The sequence below is a fragment of the Elephas maximus genome, chromosome 2, assembly GCF_024166365.1.
Source record: "Elephas maximus indicus isolate mEleMax1 chromosome 2, mEleMax1 primary haplotype, whole genome shotgun sequence".
NCBI lineage: Eukaryota > Metazoa > Chordata > Mammalia > Proboscidea > Elephantidae > Elephas > Elephas maximus.
The window spans coordinates 223089183-223110898 of NC_064820.1; the positions used below are offsets into that span (position 1 = coordinate 223089183).

The window sequence follows — 21716 nt, forward strand, 5'->3', positions numbered from 1 at the left end:
CAAGCTGAAAGAACTGAAGAAAAAATTCAAGCCTTGAGTTGTAACAGTGGAGGATTCTACGGGGAAAATACTAAAAAATGCAGGGAGCAGGAAAAGAAGATAGAAGGAATACACAGAGTCACTATGCCAACAAGAATTAGTCGACATTCAACCATTTCAAGAGGTAGCCGATGGTACCGAAGGAAAAAGCCCAAGCTGCACTGAAGGCATTGGCGAAAAACAAGGCTCCAGGAATTGACCGAATATTAACTGAGATGTTTCAATAAACGGATACAGTGCTGGAAGTGCTCACTTGCCTATGCCAAGAAATATGGAAGACAGCTTCCTGGCCAGTTGACTGGAAGAGATTCATGTTTATGCCTATTCCCAAGAAAGGTGATCCAACCGAATGCGGAAATTCAGGCCAGATTCAGGAGAGGAAGTGAAACCAGGGTTATCATTGCTGATGTCAGATGGATCCCGGCTGAAAGCAAAGAATACCAGAAGGATGTTTACCTGTGTTTTATTGACTATACAAAGGCATTCAACTTTGTGGATCATAACAAATTATGGATAACATTAAGAAGAACAGGAATTCCAGAATACTTAATTGTGCTCATGAGGAACCTGTACGTAGATCAAGAGGCAGTTGTTCAGACAGAATAAGGGATCCTGAGTGGTTTAAAGTCAGGAAAGGTGTGTGTCAGGGTTGTATCATTTTACCATACCTATTCAATCTGTATGCTGAGCAAATAATCCGAGAAGTTGGGCTATATGAAGAACGTGGCATAAGGATTGGAGGAAGACTCATTACCAACCTGCGTTATACAGATGACACAACATTGCTTGCTGAAAGTGAAGAGGGCTTGAAGCACTTACTGATGAAGATCAAAGACCACAACCTTCAGGATGGATTGCACCTCAACATAAAGAAAACAAAAATCATCACAACTGGACCAATAAACCACATCATGATAAATGGAGAAAAGATTGACGTTGTCAAGGATTTCATTTTACTTGGATCTACAATCAACATCCATGGAAGCAGCAGTCAAGAAATCAAAAGATGCATTGCATTGGGCAAATTTGCTGCAACGGACCTCTTTAAAATGTTCAAGAGCAAAGATGTCACCTTGACGACTAAGGCGTGCCTGACCCAAGCCATGGAATTTTCAATCACATCATATTCATATGAAAGCTGGACAATGAATAAGGAAGATCGAAGAATTGATGCTTTTGAATTGTGGTGCTAGCAAAGGGTATTGAATATACCATGGACTGCCAAAAGAAGGAACAAATCTCTCTTGGAAGAAGTACAATCAGAATGCTCCTTAGAAGCAAGGATGGTGAGACTGTGTTTTACATACTTGGGACATGTTGTCAGGAGGGATCAGTCCCTGGAGAAGGACATCACGCTTGGTAAAGTACAGAGTGAGCGGAAAAGAGGAAGACTCTCTATGAGATGGATTGACACAGTGGCTGTAACAATGTGCTCAAGCATAACAACTATTGTGAGGATGGCGCAGGACTGGGCAGTGTTTTGTTCTGTTGCACATAGGGTCACTATGAGTTGGAACTGACTCGACTGCACCTAACAACAACTCCAAGGAAAATTCTTCAATAATACTTCAAGAATGTACTCACCAAGAGTTTTTATAAGGCCAGAATTGATTTTCATATGCCTGGGATGGTTAGATGTAACTTCGGCTCAAGGAAACTTTTCTAGGTCCCTCTCTAAGATGCTAAAGGGCTAGAATAAAGATGTGGTTAATCCCAGGAGCACAGAAAATCTAACACGTGCCTACCACACAGAAGCACGGAACAAAGATCTGATGAACGAGTGGTTAATTGCATAACTGTAAATGGAATATGACTGAATATTCTCAGGCCAGCTTTAAGCCTCTTCATAATTTTGAGCTTTGCTATTACAGAAAAAAAAAAAAAGAAATCTATCATTAGGTCATTTTGATAGAACTATGGAAGAATGATTTCCATGTCAGTGATTTTTTTCCCAGATAATGGAACTTAATTATTTAAAACACAGGGGTTTTATCAAAATCCTTCTGAAAGAGAAAGCATCTCAAAGTGTATAACACACTTTCCTGCCTTATTAAGCAGAGACTTCATTATATGATTTAATCTCTACTGGATGACTCATAGTCATAATCCATAAAATTTAATTCAGCACATTTACTGAGCATCCACTATCAGAGCATAACACCAGGCTTTCTGGAAGGCATAACAGTGCTTAACCATGGCCCCTGCCCTCAAAAAACTGACAAGGAACTATGGGGGCCAGACCCTACTCATGTCCAAAAGTAATGCAATGGACATGGTTATATCAAAGTGAGTATCTTGGATTGAACTGTATCCCCCCAAAATATGTATCAACTTGGCTAGGTCATGATTCCCAATATTGTGTGACTGTCCTCTGTTCTGCAATCTGATAACCCTCCATTTTGTGTTGTGTCATAAATCCTAGCCTCTAAACCTGTGCTTATGGCCCCATTTGGGAGTGAGATGTCTGTTATGTTAATGAGGCAGGATTGTGTTGTTGTTGTTAGGTGGAGTTCAGTTGGTTCCAACTCACAGCAACCCTATGCACAACAGAACAAAACACTGCCCAGTCCTGAGCCACCCTTTCAATTGTTGTTATGCTTGAGCTCATTGTTGCAGCCACTGTGTCAATCCACCTCATTGAGGGTTTTCCTCTTTTCCTCTGACCCTGTACTCTGCCAAGCATGATGTCCTTCTCCAGAGACTGAGCCCTCCTTGCAACATGTCCAAAGTATGTAAGACGCAATCTCGCCATCCTTGCCTCTAAGGAACATTCTGGTTGTACTTCTTCTAAGACAGATTTGTTCATTCTTTTGGCAGTCCAATGGCATATTCAATATTCTTCACCAACACCACAATTCAAAGGCACCAGTTCTTCGATTTTCTTTATTCATTGTCCAGCTTTCATATGCATACGATGCGACTGAAAATACCATGGCTTGGGTCAGGCACACCTTAGTCTTCAAGGTGACATCTTTGCTTTTCAACACTTTAAAGAGGTCCTTTGCAGCAGATTTACCCAATGCAATGCATCGTTTGATTTCTTGACTGCTGCTTCCATGGCTGTTGATTGTGGATCCAAGTAAAATGAAATCCTTGACACCTTCAATCTTTTCTCCGTTTACCATGATGTTGCTCATTGGTCCAGTTGTGAGGATTTTTGTTTTCTTTATGTTGAGGTGCAATCCATCCTGAAGGTTGTGGTCTTTGATCTTCATTAGTAAGTGCTTCAAGTCCTCTTCACTTTCAGCAAGCAAGGTTGTGTCATCTGCATAACGCAGGTTGTTAATGAGTCTTCCTCCAATTCTGATGCCCTGTTCTTCTTTATATAGTCCAGTTTCTCAGATTATTTGCTCAGCATACAGATTGAATAGGTATGGTGAAAGAATACAACCCTGACGCACACCTTTCTTGACTTTAAACCAATCAGTATCCCCTTGTTCTGTCCGAACATCTGCCTCTTGATCTATGTAAAGGTTCCTCATGAGCACAATTAAGTGTTCTGAAATTCCTATTCTTCTCAATGTTCTCCATAATTTGTTATGATCCACAAAGTTGAATGCCTTTGCATAGTCAACAAAACACAGGTAAATATCCTTCTGGTATTTTCTTCTTTCAGCCAGGATCCATCTGACATCAGCAGTGATCACCCTGGTTCCACATCCTCTTCTGAAACCATCCTGAATTTCTGGCAGTTCCCTGTTGATACACTGCTGCAGCCATTTCTGAATGATCTTCAGCAAAATTTTGCTTGCATGTGATAGTAATGATAAAAAAATTGTTTTATAATTTCCACGCTTGGTTGGATCACCTTTCTTGGAAATACATCCATTAATAATTGGAACCTGGAATGTTTGAAGTATGAATCTAGGAAAATTGGAAATTGTAAAAAATGAAACGAAATGTATGAACATCGATATCCTAGGCATTAGTGAGCTGAAATGGACTGGTATTGGCCATTTTGAATCAGACAATCATATAATCTACTATGCTGGGAATGACAACTTGAAGAGGAATGGTGTTGCATTCATCATCAAAAAGAACGTTACAAGATCTATCCTGAAGTACAACGCTGTCAGCGATAGGATAATATCCATATGCCTACAAGGAAGACCAGTTAATACGACTATTATTCAAATTTAAGCACCAACCACTAGGGCCAAAGATGAAGAAATAGAAGATTTTTATCAGCTGCTGCAGTCTGAAATTGATCGAACGTGCAATCAAGACACATTGATAATTACTGGCGATTGGAATGCAAAGTTGGAAACAAAGAAGAAGGATCAGTAGTTGGAAAATATGGCCTTGATGATAGAAACAATGCTGGAGATCGAATGATAGAATTTTGCAAGACCAACAACTTCTTCACTGCAAATACCTTTTTTCACCAACATAAACAGAGACTATACACACGGACCTGGCCAGATGGAACACACAGAAATCAAATTGACTACATCTGTGGAAAGAGACGATGGAAAAGCTCAATATCCTCAGTAGAACAAGGCCAGGGGCCGACTGTGGAACAGACCATCAATTGCTCATATTGCAAGCTCAAGCTGAGACAGGATTAGGTCATATCAAAGAGGATTAGGTTACATTTGTTATGTTAATGAGGCTGGATTAGGGTGGGTAGCAACCCCATCACAGCCCTGATCTGATGTAAGGGGAGTTCCCCTGGGGTGTGGCCTACATCACCTTTTGTCTTACAAGAGATGAATGAAAAAAAGACAGGAGCAGAGAGAGAGGGACCTCACTACCACCAAGAAAGAAAAGCCAGGAACAGTCATTCAAGAAGGAAGACACAGGCTCCCTGCACTGAGAACCTCCTAGACCCAGGGTAAGACTGCTGCCAAGACACATGGAGATCTCCAAGTAATGCCAGATTGTTGAAAGGAAATAAGGACTTTCTCCAGAGCCAACAGAGAGAGAAAGCCTTCTCCTAGAGCCAACGCTCTTATTTCAGACTGTGAGAGAGTATATTTCTGTTTGCTAAAACCATCTACTTGAGATATTTCTGTTATAGCAGTTTTTTTTTTTTTTTAGCAGCACTAGATAACTAAGACAGTGAGGTTGAAAGTCAATAACAAGGGGACCCTGAGGCAAGATGGAGCCAGCTTCCCAGGGAAGGTGGTGTGTCGTCAGGGTGAAGAGCTTGGACTCTGGGTTCAGAAACCTGTGGGCTCCAGACCACTCTTCACCATGCTAGCCCTGTGATCCTGGACAGATTACACGGTCTCCATTTCATCATCAGTAACATAAAGAAAATAACAGCAACATCTCTTGCATAACGTGGTCATCAGAATTAACTGATGCAATACCAAAACCCAAAACCAAACCCACTGCCGTCGAGTCGATTCCGACTCATAGTGACCCGATACAACAGAGTAGAACTGCCCCATAGAGATTCCAAGGAGCACCTGGTGGATTTGATCTGCTAACCTTCTGGTTAGCAGCTGTAGCTCTTAACCACTATGTCACCAAGATTTCCTGATGCAATACAGTATTTTTTAAAATGTGGGTGATAGAAGCAACTTGTGGGTCATGATAATCATTTGAAAAGTAGACTAGACAAAAACAAAAAAACCCAAAAAAACAAGAGAACAGAAAATATTTGATTGTATCACATGTGGTAAGTGTAAGTTTGGTTTCTGAAACTTTTGTTGTGTGTGTGCACTGGCTTGTAATTATAAAATGTATTTCTTACTTTGGATCATGATAAAACAAGTTCAAAACCATGGATATAAAGCATTTAGCCCATAGTGGCTAGAATATAGTAAGTGCTCAAAATGATGGACTAGAAAAGCAATGTGTAAGCTGAGCTTAAAGAATAGCATTTTTTTTTACATGGGAGGATGAGAGGGAAAAGGCAAGGGGGACCTGAAACACACACACATACACACCATACTATGAACATGAGACTTATGGTGTTGCTTAGATATTGGATGGGAGTCCCTGGGTAGTACAGTTAATGCACTTGGCTGCTAACTAAAAGGCTGAAGGTTTGAGTCTACCCAGAGGTGCCTTGGAAAAAAGGGCTGGTGATATGCTTCTGAAAAATCAGCTGCTGAAAACCCTATGGAGCACAGTTCTACTCTGACGCAGATGGGGCCCCCATGAGTTGAAGTCAACTTGATGGCAACTGGTTTAGATATTGGATGAGAGAAGGTTAGTAGAACATGAGACTGGACAGGAATTGGAGCTTCATTTTAAAGACATGTGCATGTCATATTGAGGATTTTGAACTTTTTTTCTAGGTGAAAAATGAGAAACCATCTGAGAAATTTGCACAAGGTCCTGCCATGATCTGAGTCAGGGTTTGAATGAATAATTATGACAGCAATGTGGACAATGGGCAGGGAGATGATACTGGTAGTGGACAGACTCCTGACATTTGGTTCTACTGGTGAAGACATGAACCAGGGTGACAGCAGTAGGTGTAGGAATAAAAGAATTAAAAAGATATTGCAGGGAAAGAATTCTCATGACATGATGTCACTTTGCATATGCCATTTCCTCTGCCCAGAATACTCTTTCCTACCCCTGACTCATCACGTAAAATTCTTCTCTTGCAAGCCAGAGCTAACACAGTCAGCCATCTGTATCTGCAGGTTCCTGTATCTGCAGATTGAATTAACCACAGAAAGAAAATATTTGGAAAAAAATAGTTCCAAAAAGCAAAACTTGAATTTGCCATGTGCTGAGCACTATGCTGAGCCTGTGTGACTGAAATGACGTGCAGCACCCCCGCTGTAGCCTTCCCCATCTCACAGCTCCTCAGTCTCTCTTCAGCACTCATTGTTTGAACATTGTTCGCCTCGTGTCTCATTGGTTCACTATTTGTATTGTGAGCACCCTTTGTTTCTGTGAAAATATGGCTCCTAAACAGCAACGAAGTAGTCAAAGCAATCCCTCAAAGGCTAAGTGTGAGGGGGTTGAGGAGTGCATGAGGAAAGAGTTTCAGGCTAGTAAGGGATGGCTGGCTAGCTCTTGAAAGTGCTACAGCCTCCAGAGCTTCAAGATCATGGTAAATGGGCATCTACTGGTGCCCAGGCAGCATCAACACACCCAGAAGAGCTCAAGAAACTCACAGAAGAGAAAGACTACCTTCCAGAGCAAGTCTTCAACTGTGATGAAACAACTATTTACATAGACTACTCTATGGGGCATAGTTCTACTCTGAAAAAAGTGGGATTGGCATAAGTTGAAATTTATTCCATGACACCTTTTTTTGTTGTTGTTGTTAAGTTAAAAATAAATACAATAGGAAGAACACCAACAAGAAGGAATGAAACTTTACAACCAGGCATGACTGTGAGAGAGGAACTGTAACCAAGATTCTGACTCCGTTTTTTGATGTTTGACAAGTGACATCTTTTAAGCATAATCCTTTCTCTTCCTTTTGTGCTCCACATCCAAGCAAACTGACAAGAAAGCCTGGTGTTTCCTCCTTTGGCACCAGTGGGAGGTTCAAACCGCTCAAGCCCCACGCGAAACCTGTCCCAGACTCTACCCCTCTTGGTGTGTAGTACCAGTACGAGTTGCCTTCTGACTCATGGAAACCTCATGTGTGTCACAGCAGAGCTGTGGTCTATAAGGTTTTCATGGCTGTGGCCTTTTGGAAGTAGATCACCAGGCCTTTCTTTTGATCTTGGTGTGTCAGGGGCATCTTGGTGTGTGGGGGCATCTTGTTGGGAAGGGGCATCATTAGTCTTGAAATTTAAACCAAATTTTATGTAGGGGGTGTTCTTCCTGCCTTTATAGAGTGGCCATAGCAGAAACAATAAACACTGTGATGAATGTCATTATAAGTATGTATGTTCAAATCAGATACTACTTGCATTTCTCAATTAGTGTACTGCTTTTTGATTTCCTGAGGTTCTGGAAGATTTCTGGTCCTATAAATCCTCTTGTTCTCAGCCATACTATGGCTTTATTAAATGCAGTCTCAAACACACACCTACTACTTTGAGTTGAATGCTGTCTGGACCTGGTGAAAATTACTATTCTTGCTTCCCAGAAGACTTACTTAATGCTAAGTTGTGGGTTCCATTTGGAGGGTTTGGTTGTCAGAAGTCTTCTTTTGGAAAAAACAGTGTTGGTCCATTCTCACTTGTTTAATCTGCAACATTTACTGTGTACCTATTATGTGCAGGAACTGGACAATGGTATCACCTGGAACTGGAATAATTGATGGGAATCACAGTCGATGGATACAATCTCTTTTTTGTCTTTTAAGTTTTATTCTTCTTTAATGAGAGGTTTGCACTATTTTTCCATTTCTAAGCTCTTTGTAAGTGAGCTTAGCATTGTGAAATAGACCATTTCTATATTTTAGTGCATATTTAATATATGTGATTCTTCACTGACTGACTTTACGTAGGGGTGGAGCATTAGTGAGGAATTCCAGCTGGATTGCTTTCTACCTGTGATCTTAAAATGTTGCCTCGCTTCTCTGGACTTGCACTGTTTCTAATAGTTTATGAACTGATCATTCGAACCATTATGTATTCAATTAGTAACCAGAATAAAAAAAGTATCATGTTTTGTAGATGCAGTCCTGAATGAAGTGAGCTTTGAGCTTTTGCCATCGTTGCTCGGGTCTCTGATTGGAGAGGTTGGTCCCCCGTTGCCTTTGCTGATCCTTAGAGGTAAGATTCGTGTTTAATCAGCCAGGCGTTTAGACAATGAGTCTATAGATTAATTTCGTTTCTTGTCTGTCCACACACAGAGCTTCAAATTCTAGTATCTTTTACTAAACTGAACTGAGAGATCAGTATGAAATAAATGCCTATTATTAGACAACAGAGGGGGCAGTGGTGGTTCAGTGGTAGAATTCTCATTTTCCATGCAGGAGACCGGGGTTTGATTCCCGGCCAACACACCTCATGGACAGCCCCCACCCATCTGTCAGTGGAGGCTTCCGTGTTGCTGTGATGCTGAACAGGCTTCAGCAGAGCTTCCAGACTAAGACAGACCAGGAAGAAAGGCCTGGCGATTTACTTCTGAAAACCAGGCAGTGAAAACCCGATGGATCACAACGGTCTGATCCATCATCGATCACGGGGATGGTACAGGACTGGGCAGTGTTTTGTTCCACTGTGCATGGGGTCACCATGAATCTGGAGTAGGCTCAACAGCAGCTAACAGCAACAACCTTAGACAATATATCTCACATATTAGAGAAAAAAGTCTGTGTCTTTCAACAGGGTCCTTTCACAAGGAATAGGAATGAGTCGGGAATTTTGAAGGAAACTTCTATCAGCAAGAGGCTTAGCTCAGGGCTTCTTATAAAGATCAAATTACAGAAGACATTGTGTCCTGATTTATCCTTTCCATGTTCTACATTCAACTATGAAATCATTTCAACGAAGGAAAAAAAAGAAAGTTCAGATTCATGAGCAAGAAAATATATAGAGAGCTTACACTGCCCTCTGGTGTTTATTCCAACACACAGGCAGACATTTCAAAGCCTCGGAACATTTTGATACCATCCAGTTTTCAGACTTAAAATTAAATTACAGCAATTAAAGATAGAAAAAAGAGCCCTTCCAAGTATTTATAGTTTCTTGTAGATTTCATGTTAATAAACAGTAATAGATGAGATTTATACATATTCACCTTTGAAGATAAATGTATTAGTTCTCTTTACTCATATTGGTATTTTATTTAAATAAAAGACCTCATGAGCAGTGAGTTTCTGTTTGTGGGAAATTCGGCAACAATTATGGGTGATGGTCGCATATGATGATTAACGTAATTGATATCACTAAATTGTATGCCTGGAAAATGCTGAAAAGGTGAATGCTGTTATATATATTTTTACAAAATTTAAAAAAAAAGAGGTCTTATGGTTTAAAAATGATGTTTAAAACCGACAAAGAGCAATGTAGCCATAGAGATGCAATGAGAAAGTTTCTAATTCACTTAGCTTTATTGAGGACAGCTGCGGGGCTCTGGTCTCTCCTTGCAAAACTTAATAATTGGTGTTGCCCAGAATACCTCAGGCACCTTGGGACTGTTATATTTATCATATTTCTAGATCTACAGTGTTTTTTAATATAGTCAAAAGGCAGCCAGAGACACCCTGATAGTTGTTGTAAAACATCAACAAGGTGGGAAACTCAGTAGTTTTTGCCCATATTTTCTGGTTGGTTTGATCTCATTAATATTATTATTATTATTTTTTTGAGATAGTCTTGTTGAGAAGGTCTTGCATGGGTCAAATCCCACCGTTCTGCGCACGAAGAGACAGTAGAAACCCCTGGGAAAATAATTTCCCCTCCATCCTGCTTTATTTTGTTTTCAGAATATGAGATTATTTACTTATGTATTTTTTTTATTGTATGTAATCTAACGCATACAGCATTGGTTCTGTGGTAGAATTCTCACCTTCCATGGGGGAGACCCGGGTTTGATTCCCGGCCAATGCACCTCACACATAGCCACCACCCATCTGTCACTGGAAGCTTGTGTGTTGCTATGATGCTGAACAGGTTACAGTGGAGCTTCCAGACTGGCAGAAGAGAATTGGAAGAAAGGCCTGACAATTTACTTCCAAAAATCAGCCAGTGAGAACTCTATAGATTTCAATGGTCTGATCACATTGTTCATGGGTCACCATGAGTCAGGGGCCAACTCAATGGCAACTATCAACAACCCTTACACTGGTAGAATGGAATCAAATCAACACACAGCATCGAGAGTATATCGAGAACATATTGCTACTCTCTCACTAAATGTCAGTCATTAAGAATTAATTTCCAACAAGCCAGACTGGGAGTTTTAGTTTAGAAAGAAAGACCAGATTGGGAAGACAAAATGAGAGTGAACTTTTGGTATTCTTCTCTGAATACTGTTAGTCTCTTTTTAGCTTGTCGGACTAAAATAGCAGATGTGAGCCAAACAGCAAATAGACATGTGAGTGAATGAATGAATGAAAATAAGAAGCATTTCAAGTCCTAGTGGAAAATGAATACTTTTTACTTCAGAAATAATTTTGCATCTCCTTGATAAATATGGGGATATGTTAGGGCTAATGAGAAAATCAGAAACTGCATATTTGAATGAGACAAATGGGGTGGACTTTTCAGCACCTGCCAGAGAAGGAGGGATGAGTTTGGTGACAGAACCTGAGGGACTGGAAGACAGGACTTCGAACTGTGCCCCTGGATGTGTGGAGAGGGGGCCACAGCCTGACATGAGGAATGACCCTCTCTCTGCCTAGAGGGTTCATGTTTCCCTTTGCAGACTACAGGTTCCTTGAGGGGGAAGAAAACACTGGATTGGTGCTGTGTAGCCAGACTCAGCCTGATTTCTGGCTGGTAAGAGGCTCAACAGCTGGGTTCTCATACCATGGCTTGTGGGAGCATCCCAGTGTGTTCTGATATGCTCTGGCAGTTGTCATTGTGAAGGAATCCTATGGGGCAGTTCTACTCTGTCCTATAAGGTCATTAAGAGTGAGAATCAACTCAATGGCAATGGGTAAAGATATGCTGGAGGAGCCCTGGTGGTGCAGTGGTTAAGTTCTTGGATGCTAACTGAAAGGTTGGTGGTTCAACCCACCAGCTCTCCGAAGAAGAAAGATATGGTAGTCTGCTCCCATAAAGATTACCACCTTGAAAACCCTATGGGACAGTTCTACTCTGTCCTATAGGGTCACTATGAGTCAGAATTGACTCGATGGCAATGGGTAAATGTATGCTGGAATTCCTGAATGGCACAGTTAAGTGCTCAACTTTTAGTCCAAAGGTTGGCGGTTCAACCTTCAAGAGGCACCTCAGAAGATGGGTCTAGAGATTTGCTTCCAAAAGGTCACAGTATTAAAAATCTATGGGGCAGTTCTATTCTGCACACAAGGGGTGGCCAAGAGTTGGAATCAACTCAACGGCAAACAGCAACAACAAATGTATGCTGAAGTCCTAACCCCAGTACCTGTGATCATGATCTTGTTTGGATGTGGGATCTTTGAAGATGCTACCAGTTAACGTGAAGTCATTCTGGAATAGGGTAGTCATTAATGCAATCTGAATAGTGTCCTTATAAAAGAGGAGAAGAGACACAAAGAGACACACAGAAGGAAGGAGCCCTCTAGAGACTGAGGCAGAGATTACAGTGATGCATCTACAAGCCAACCGATGCCAAAGATTGCCATCACCAGAAGCTAGGAGAGAGGCGTGGAACAGATTCTCCCTCAGCGCCTCAGAAGAAATCAACATGGCTGACACCCTGATTCTGGACTCCCAGCCACCAGAATTGAGGGAAAATACATTTTTTTTTAAGCCACCTGGTTTGTGGTACTTTGGTACGGCACCTCTACTACAATAATAAAACAAAAAACCCATTGCTGTCAAGTTGATTCCGACTCCTCGATGGGATTCCTAGTGACCCTATAGGACAGAGTAGAACTGTCCCATAGGGTTCCCAAGGAGTGGCTGGTGGATTCAAACTGCTGACCTTTTGGTTAGCAGCTGAGCTCTTAACCACTGTACCACCATGGCTCCAGAGGACAATAATATACCCTCCAAAATATCTGTTGTAATTCCTCACCCCTATACTCGTGGAGGAAACCCTGGTGGTGTAGTGGTTAAGTGCTACAGCTGCTAACCAAGGGGCTGGCAGTTCGACTCCACCAGGCGCTCCTTGGAAACTTTATGGGGCAGTTCTACTCTGTCCTATAAGGTCGCTATGAGTTGGAATTGACTCAGCAGCACTGGGTTTGGTTTTTTGGGTTTATACTTGTAGATATAACCCATTTGGAAATAGGGTTTTCTTTATTACATTAATGAGGCCATATCAGTGTAGGCTGTGTCCTGAGCTGATCACCTTCAAGATGTATACCAAGCTAATTAAACAAGCAAGTGAGAGAAGCAGAGATGGAGGAGACATATGCCATGTGAAGATTACCCAGGAGCAGAAGCCCAAAGAGTGAAGGACCTTCCCCCAGAGCTGAAAGACAGAGAAAGCCTTCCCCTAATGCCGGCGCCCTAAATTTGGACTTCTAGTCTCCTAAACTGTGAGAAGAGGAATTTCTGATGGTTAAAGCCACCCATTTGTGGTATTTCTATTATAGCAGTGCTGGTGGCACAGTGTTAAGAGATTGGCCGCTAACCAAAAGATCAGCAGTTCGAATCCACCAGCTACTCCTTGGAAACCCTATGGGGCAGTTCTACTCTACCCTATAGGGTTGCTATGAATCGGAATCAACTCAACAACCGGTTTGGTTTAGATAACTAAGACACTGGGAAAGAAGGGAGGAACGGGTGTCCTCAGGAGAATGCCTCTCTGAGTAGTATGGTTACCTGGCGTTTTCATCTCTGTGTCTATCCTGCTTTGCGTCTATGGGCTATGGGATGGGATTCAACAGATAAAAGTTAACTGCATATTTGAAACCAAATAAGGAATCCACAGAAATATTCCAGAACCATCTCTGACCATTTCACGTTTAAATTTTTACTTTATCCCCAGAGGTAACATCGTAGACATGCTAACAATACAACATGTGACATGTTTTTGTTTTTTTTCAGCAGAGGGAGAGATCCTGGTGGCCTGTCCATGTGCTCCCTCCCCCTGCAATCGCCTGTGCTCACTGTCTGAGGAGCTACTGGCCTTCAGTCCTCTACAGAGTCTGGACTTGGGAAAATGGATCACTTTCATGGTAAGATTGATTAATAAATTAGTCAGTGTATTCATTCCACAAACACTTACTGAATGTCCAGACGTGTCAATCTCTATGCCAGAAGCTGGGCGATAAAAAGATGGATTCAACGTGGTAACTACATCAGAAAATATAAAATTTCCATGAAGACATAAGAAATTCAGTATGCCTATAAGCCTTTGTTTTTTTTTCTTTTCTTTTCTTTTGTGTTTAAATTGTTGTTGATGTTAGTTGCCCTCAAGTCAACTCCAACTCATGGCGACCCCCTATGTGCAGAGTAGAGCTGGCTCCATACATGCCTCTGGGTGGATTCAAATCGACAACCTTTCGGCTAGCAGATGAGCACCTAACTGTTTGCACCACCCAAGGACTCCTTTAGACCTAAGAAATTGTGATTGCTACTTTTGTACTTTCTTTCTATTTCTCCATAAAATTTCCATTTTGATATATTTTTTTTAAAATCTGGACTAAGAAACAATTTGACATTTATTATTCAGTAGCAATAATGATAAAATACTACTTTGAAATATTATTTTAAGTACCCTACTTTTAATTCCTTCCTATTAAACTGAGCTATTGTAATTGTGAGGGTCATCACCGACTAGTTGCTATTGAGTTGACTCCAACTCAAGGCAACCCCCCGTGCGTCAGAATAGAATTGTGCTCCATAGGGCTTTCAGTGGTTGATTTTTCAGAAGTAGATCACCAGGCCTTTCTTCCAAGGCACCTCTGGGTGGATTCGAACCTCCAACTTTTTGATTAGCAGCTGAGTACATTAACTATTTGTACCACTCAGGGATGTGGAAGGGTCATACAAGTTGCCAGTTACCATTGGGTTGGTTTCTACTCATGGTGGCCCCATGTGTCGCAGAGTAGAACTGTGCTCCATAGGGTCTTCAAGGCTGTGACCTTTTGGAAGCAGGTCACCAGATCTTTCTTCCTAGGCACCTCTGGGTGGGTTTGAACTGCTAACCTATTTTGGTTAATAGTCGAGCATGTAACTGTTTGCACCTTCCAGGGACTCTGTAAGGGTCATAGATCCTCATCAAATCCCCTCATTTCTGGCACAGCAGGGCCCTGCCTGCTGCTCTTTCTCAGTGTGGGATGGAGCAGGGAAGGGAGGTGGGAGGTAAGAACAGGAGGAGGGAGGGAGAGAGGGAGGGAAGTGCATTTAATGACGAGTCCAACAGCAAAATCAATAGGTGTTGTCCACCAGCTATCAATTAAGGCACAAATAAGGCCTGTGAGTTTTGATTTTGATAAGCCTGAAGGCAGTTTTGTGGGAACTTGTCAAATAAACAATAATTCTCGACAACTGTGGCCCTTATCATGATTCAGATGTGTATGTCCAAACGAGCAGTAAATGAGGGCTTTGCTTTGCATGTGTTGACAACAGGGGGAAAATAAAACCACTGGAAAGACCCAAGTATGTGGAAAACAAAAAGAACAAAACTGTCTAAAATGAAGGCTCGCAGCTAGTTTCTGGAAGACTTTTGAAAGGCACTTGGTTATTTACCAACTTACTGTGGGATAAGGGTGGGAGCAGAATACGGTGTACTTCCGGATGATGCCATTCAGCTTGAGAGGGGGAAGCCAGGACACAAAGACTGTGGAGGCTGAGGCCGCAGCTGCCTTGACTCCTGCTGGTGGACCTGGAACTGGAAGAACAGAGCATTTAGTCACCAAAACGGTGCTTCCACAGGCCCCCCGATTCCTCCTCCCAACATGGTGCCCTGCTCCAGCTGGGCCACACACTGTGCTCAGCACTCCAAGGACCCCTCAAGGCTCTGTTTTCCTGGGAACCTTCCCTATCCAATTCAGTCCACAGTGATTTCCTGCCTTAGACTTCTAAAGAATTTAACTTCTGGGCCATTCTTTTTTCTGCTATGATTTTTGGCTTTGAGAAGGTTGGGGTTGTATATCTTGCCTCCTGAGTTAGACAGGAATGAGGGAGAACTAACTTCATCATCAGAGGCACAGCTGTTCTCTGCCCCAAACCAAACTTGTCACCTTTGAGTTGATTCTGATTCATGGTGACCCCATGTGTTACAGAGTAGAACTGTTCCGTAGGGTTTTCTTGACTGCGGTCTTTACAGGAGCAGATCACCGGGACTTTCTTCTACTTTTTTCTAGTGGGTTTGAATTGCCAACCTTTAGATTAGTAGAGGAGGGCAAACCAGGGACCTTCCTCTGTCCCAAACACTTTGTAATGGTGCCTCCTTTGGCTCAGGAGAAGATTGGAAGTATTTTTTAATGAGTATGGACTTTTGTGAGCCCTGGTGGCACAGTGGTTAAGAGCTTGGCTGCTAACCAAAAGGTTGACAGTTCACATCCACCAGCTGCTCCCTGGAAACCCTATGGGGCAGTTCTACTCTGTCTTATAGGGTCGCTATGAGTTGGAATTGACTCAATAGCAATTTTTTTTTAATGGACTTTTGAGTTAAAGGTTCACAGTTCGTAGATGTGACAAACTCCTCTGTAAGTGATCTAAGAAGGCAGGAAGAAGTAGTAACAATATCAAGCATAATTTGGGAGTGAGATTGAACACAGAAAATATGCACCCTCTCCATGTTTATCCTTTTGCTGTCCAGGTGGAAGAAGGAGGATGGAGGTGAAGTGGGTGGGGCACAGAATAAGAGGAAAGAGTAAAGCTGCACCTGAGAGAAGCCACAAGGCTCTCGCTCTGTTCTTCACTGGTCTAATTGTCCATGTGGAGCACAGTTGCAACCTTGATGGAAGTCATAAAATCCAAACCAATATAAGTTCCTTGTAAGCCCCTGGAGGAATCTTTGAGTCTCTTACTTCCCCAACGACAATATAATTGCTTATTGTTATAGATAAAATTGTGCGCCTCTCTCCACTCAAATGAGATTAGGATTGCTGTTGGAATCCTAGCTCCTATACCTGTGTATTCACTCCTGTTTAGAAATAGTGTTTTCTTTGTGATGTTAATTAGATCATATCTGGGAAGGGCATATCAAATCACTTCTGAGTTATAAAAATGCAGATTAGACACAGAGACTCACACACACAAGGAAGGACAGATGCTATCCAAGTGAAGATCACTAAGGAACCAAGAAACATCCCGGGCTACCAACCAGGAAGGACTCAATTTGGTATAGACCCTGATTTGGACTTTTAGCCTTCAGAACTGTGAAAAAAATCAATCTCTGTTCCTTAAAGCCACCCACTTGACATTCATTAAATATTAATTAAATATTTTTTGAGTTGAATATGTGTCACATAATTGTCACCTTTATTCTTTGAAGTTAGAATAACAAAACTAACAACTCTAGTAAGAGCTAACTTGGGTTGGGCATAGTCACCATTTGAAACTGTACAATCTTAGTTTCAGTTTTTATCAAGTCTTGCTAACAGCCGAAGGTCTAGTGAAGGGAGTAAGTATATGTGACAAAGCCTGTCTTAATAAGTCCCTATGGAACAAAGTTGTCTTGGGCGTGGAGGGCGTTTGTGTTTCCTATAGAAGAAGACAACAGTCCAGACATCCACAGTCTGGCTCAGCAACACAAGGGCTCCTCCTGAACACCAAGGGTGGAGTGGATACTCTCTTTAACTATTTTTATCTTAATGAACGCCCCTGATCAGCCAACAGTCTTCATTCATTCTGTAAAGCAAACCACCAGGCTGTTGTCTCCATGCTGAACGTTCTGTTCTGGCTAGCCTCTCTCTAGAAGCCCAAGCACTTCAGCAACAACCAGTTGAGTGGCTGCTCACCAGGAGGCCACCATGTTTGTTTCCAGCCTGTTTGTGCCAATTGTACTTGTCGTTGCAGTACTGTAATTTCATTAGTTATGTAAACCAATGAAACATGAGCACAAAATAAAGCTGCTTCTGTGACAATTCATGAGGAAGGTAAATGAAAAACAAAACAAAGGTTCAGTTAGGTTTGGACAAGACCACTGAGAAAAATGGGACAAATGGCAAAAATCAAGGGGGAGTCCTGAGTTTTGTTAGCAAAGAGATTGTTGGCAAATAGCAATACGGTCTTACCCCACTTTCTAGAAATTTGAACTGGAAATTGCAGATACATGATGCACATCATTTATGGAATAAGAGATGATGTAAAAGTCTCATCTGTGAGCCCAAAAGATAAATAAATAACCCTTGATCAACATCAAATGATTAGAGAATGAACATACATTTATATGTTTTAAGTTAAAATGCAATGTTTAAGGTATGTCTAGTCACACTGAAGCTTAGTGATTTCAATCAGCTTGTCTGGATCACATCTGATCAAAGGGGAATCCTGATGGTTATACCAATTCACACACACACATGCACCCATATACATGTACACACATGCATACGTGCAGACATTCACACACACACAGAATCCATTGCCTTCAAGGTCTACTAAGGTATGGTTACACAGACACTTGAGCCCTCATAGGCATATATTCTTAATGCCTTCAAGAGTACATATGGCTCAAGACTCGGGTGGCTGGAGGATTCATAGTTATCCTGGTTCCTGTTATTTTTCACTCACTCTTAGCTCTAGTTTTACATGCTCCCCCGAAGAGATCATCAACTCTTGAGGAGCAAAGATCACATAGTATTCCTGTTGGCCTTCTTCCCATCTAGCGCCTTACAGTGTTGTGTGTGCATTAGTTATGTACTCAGGAAATATCTGAACTTAAATACAAATATTTTTATTTATACATATACGATATTCACATTTGCAGAAAGGGATCAAGGCTGAAACTACCTTTTGCCTTCAGAATGAAAACAACTGTTGGAAAATGAATATATTTCATTTGCCTTTGTGTGTTCGCTTTTTCCTATGGTTTTGCTCAGATGATAGTCTTGTTAACTAAAATGGTATTAGGATTTCACAAGTATTTTAGAATTCTGAGTTATGCGTCTTGTGCTCAAAAACAGAACGCTAAATCAGCAAATAATCTTTCGTGTTTTTGCAGCAATAATCAGAATGCAAGTTCTTATTAGATGAACAATCCTGGGGAGGATCTGAAATTTAAGCATTTCTCACAAACACTTAGAGTATGTCCACAGAACTAAGACTATGCCCGTGGACCTGAAACAGTGTTGATGGGCCTGGGAATATGTCCGCGGACCTGACACTGTGTCCATGGACGTGACACTGTGTCCATGGACCTGAGACTGTGTGCACAGACCTTAGACTGAGTCCACGGACCTGACAATGTGTCCACGGACCTGACACTGCGTCCACGGACCTGAGGCTGTGGCCACGGACCTGACACTGTGTCCACGGACCAGAGACTATATCCATGGGCCTGACACTGTGTCACAGCCCAACACTGTGTCCATGGACATGACACTGTGTCCACAGACCAGACACTGAGTCCACGGGCCTGAGACTGTATTCATGGACCTGAGGCTGTTGCCATGGACCTGACACTGTGTCTATAGATCTGAGACTGTATCCACGGACCTGACACTGTGTCCACGGACCTGAGACTGTATCCATGGGCCTGAGACTCTGCCCACAGACCTGAGACTGTGTCCACAGACCTGAGACTGTGTCCATGGACCAGAGACTGTGTCTGTGGATATAAGATGGTACCCATGGACCTGAGACTATACCCATGGACCCGAGATGAAGCCATAGACCTGAAACAACATCCAGAACCTGAGACTATGTCTGTGGACCCAAAAGTATGTCCATGGACCTCCAAGCATCCTTAGATACAACCTGAGAAACTACTTAAGGCACAAAAGACTTGTTCTCTAACCAAATCTTTCAATCGCAAATTATCCCCGAAAAATTCAACTTCTTGTTTTCACTAACGATGACATTTTTATTTAAAGTTATCAGCAACATAACAACACACTTTATAGCTCCAGGTTGAGACTGAGCAGGTAGGGACGCCAGGTTATGAAATGTGCTGGGTATAGAGGAATGAACTGAATGTCTGTTTGCTAATGTATAAATGTTTCCTCACTTAAAGGAACATCATAAACACTGAAACTTCAACCTGCTCCTGAAACAGTGCCTTGCTGAGAAAGAACTTAGTAAACATTGGCAATTATTATTTTACTGGAATTCTATCCAAATTTTACATAATTAAGCTGTCAGTCTAATCCAGACTTTGACATTACAATATTTTATAATAGAAGTATAAAGATGATCTATACTCTTAATTTAATTATGTGTTTCTTCTGTGATGATTAGCCCCTGTCCTTTCTTCCAGTCTAACACAAAATTGTACTCAGTTCTATAAACTGCTCAAACACCTCTTATATCAGATATCGAGGCTGTGAAGGGGCTGGACACACCTCTTCATTGTGTTTAAATTAGAAAAATTTTTATGTGAATCTGGGACATAAGCCCATTATTATACTAGTTTTTCTCTCCTTCTCCCCAGTCTCTGCTCAACTTCTTTTTGAAAATGCTGATGAATTCCAAATAAATATTGACACCCAGTTCTGTACCACTAATTAACCCACTACCGTTATCACATGTGGAATTCTTCACCTCCTGCCTGGGGTAAATGGAGTGCCTAATAGAGTGTCTTTCGCAGTCAATCACCACTCTGCACTCTGTTGGCACTGGATACAAAGCACAGAACAACTGATTGACAAATTAGGCCTTGGGGTCAAGTTTTGAGGCAGAACTCTTTGATTTCTAAAACTGGAGAATTAATTAAAAAATTGATCCAAAATTTCCAGTCAAAGTAGAGCTGCAGAAAGCTTTCCCTTCCTATTGGATTTCTGTACATTCTTCTGCAAAATGCAGATGTCAACGTTTATGCTGCTAATCATTTGCTCCTTAAAGAATGATCCCAGTGACATTTGTGTTATTGCTTAGCAATGCAACAGAATATTCCAGCCCCACCCCACTTGCCCTGAACCTGAAGGAGTGGAGATCAAAGAAATATTTAATGCCAGGAAGCATCCCGTTATTTGTAAAGTATCACTTTACTCTTCATATATGAATTTTGGGGAGTAGGATTGTTAGGCCATTTTATAGATGAGGAGAGTCCAGTTTAGAGAAAGCTAGGTAAGGAAGGACCCAAAGTTCCAAAGGCAGCAAGTGAATGAGCCACCATCTAAACAAAGGTTGTTGTATATTAACATTTTGGGGCTAAATTATGACTGTCTTCACTTTGTAGATATCTCTATAAATTCATGACTTCTTAATGGCACTGCATTTTCACCTCAGCTGTCCCTAAATAATCCAATTTGGTTTAGCAGAACAGGCTGACACCTCCACATTCGCAGGTAGAACTACCTGTGTGCTCTTGAAAACAAGGCTAATGATGATTACTCAGTGTACAGATGCTATAATACAAGAAGGGCTGGAGAAAGGGTGAAATAATGGGTGAGGGTGGGTGGATGTGACTGCTCGGGGGAACAGGGCCTGGTTTTCTGAGTGAGAGGAGAGAGTGAGATGGAAGAAAGCATGCTCTGAAGGTCATAGAAGGGTTTTCAGGGTACAGAAAGGCCTAAGAGAAGAGCCTTTCCAGGCCTCCAGAGATAGGTCACTAGATTTGTGTCCAGGGGACAGATCTGGCATGGAACAGCACCATATTTTATATTCTCTGCAACAGAGGAGGTTGTACAGACATCAAACCTGCCAACATATGGGAGGTCATGAGCAATGGTAACAGCTCTCCCATACCACTCACCCCGCCCAGCTTAGTAGGGAACAGAATCCTGGGGAGAAAACAAAATAAGTTGCAGAATCAAATCAGGCACAGCATTTGGGTATTCTAATGTCTCAGTTTCTATTCCATCTCTCATATAATTCTGTGCTCTGATCTAGAAGGTTCCACACAAGTATCAATTTGGCATCAATTGCTCCTTCCTTTATTAAGGTGGTGGAGCCCTGGTGGTTTAGTGGTTAAGAGCTTGCCTGCTAACCAAAAGGTTGGCAGTTGGAATCTACCAGCTGCTCCTTGGAAACCCTCATGGGGCAGTTCTACTCTGTTCTATAGGGTTGCCATGAGTCAGAATAAACTTGATGGCAATGGGTTTGAATTTTTTTTTAATTAAATTGCTATAACAGTTATTAAGTTTCAAACTG

The 21716-nt window shown here is 41.7% G+C and overlaps 1 protein-coding gene across 1 annotated transcript in view; it reads right to left on the minus strand.

The window, feature by feature from the left end:
• Positions 1-21716, minus strand: part of DSCAM (DS cell adhesion molecule) — a 1038663-nt gene that overhangs the window by 123423 nt on the left and 893524 nt on the right. The window contains exon 20 of the mRNA XM_049874902.1: positions 15215-15348. Coding sequence (XP_049730859.1) covers positions 15215-15348 — 134 coding nt within the window. The remainder of the gene's footprint in view (positions 1-15214; positions 15349-21716) is intronic.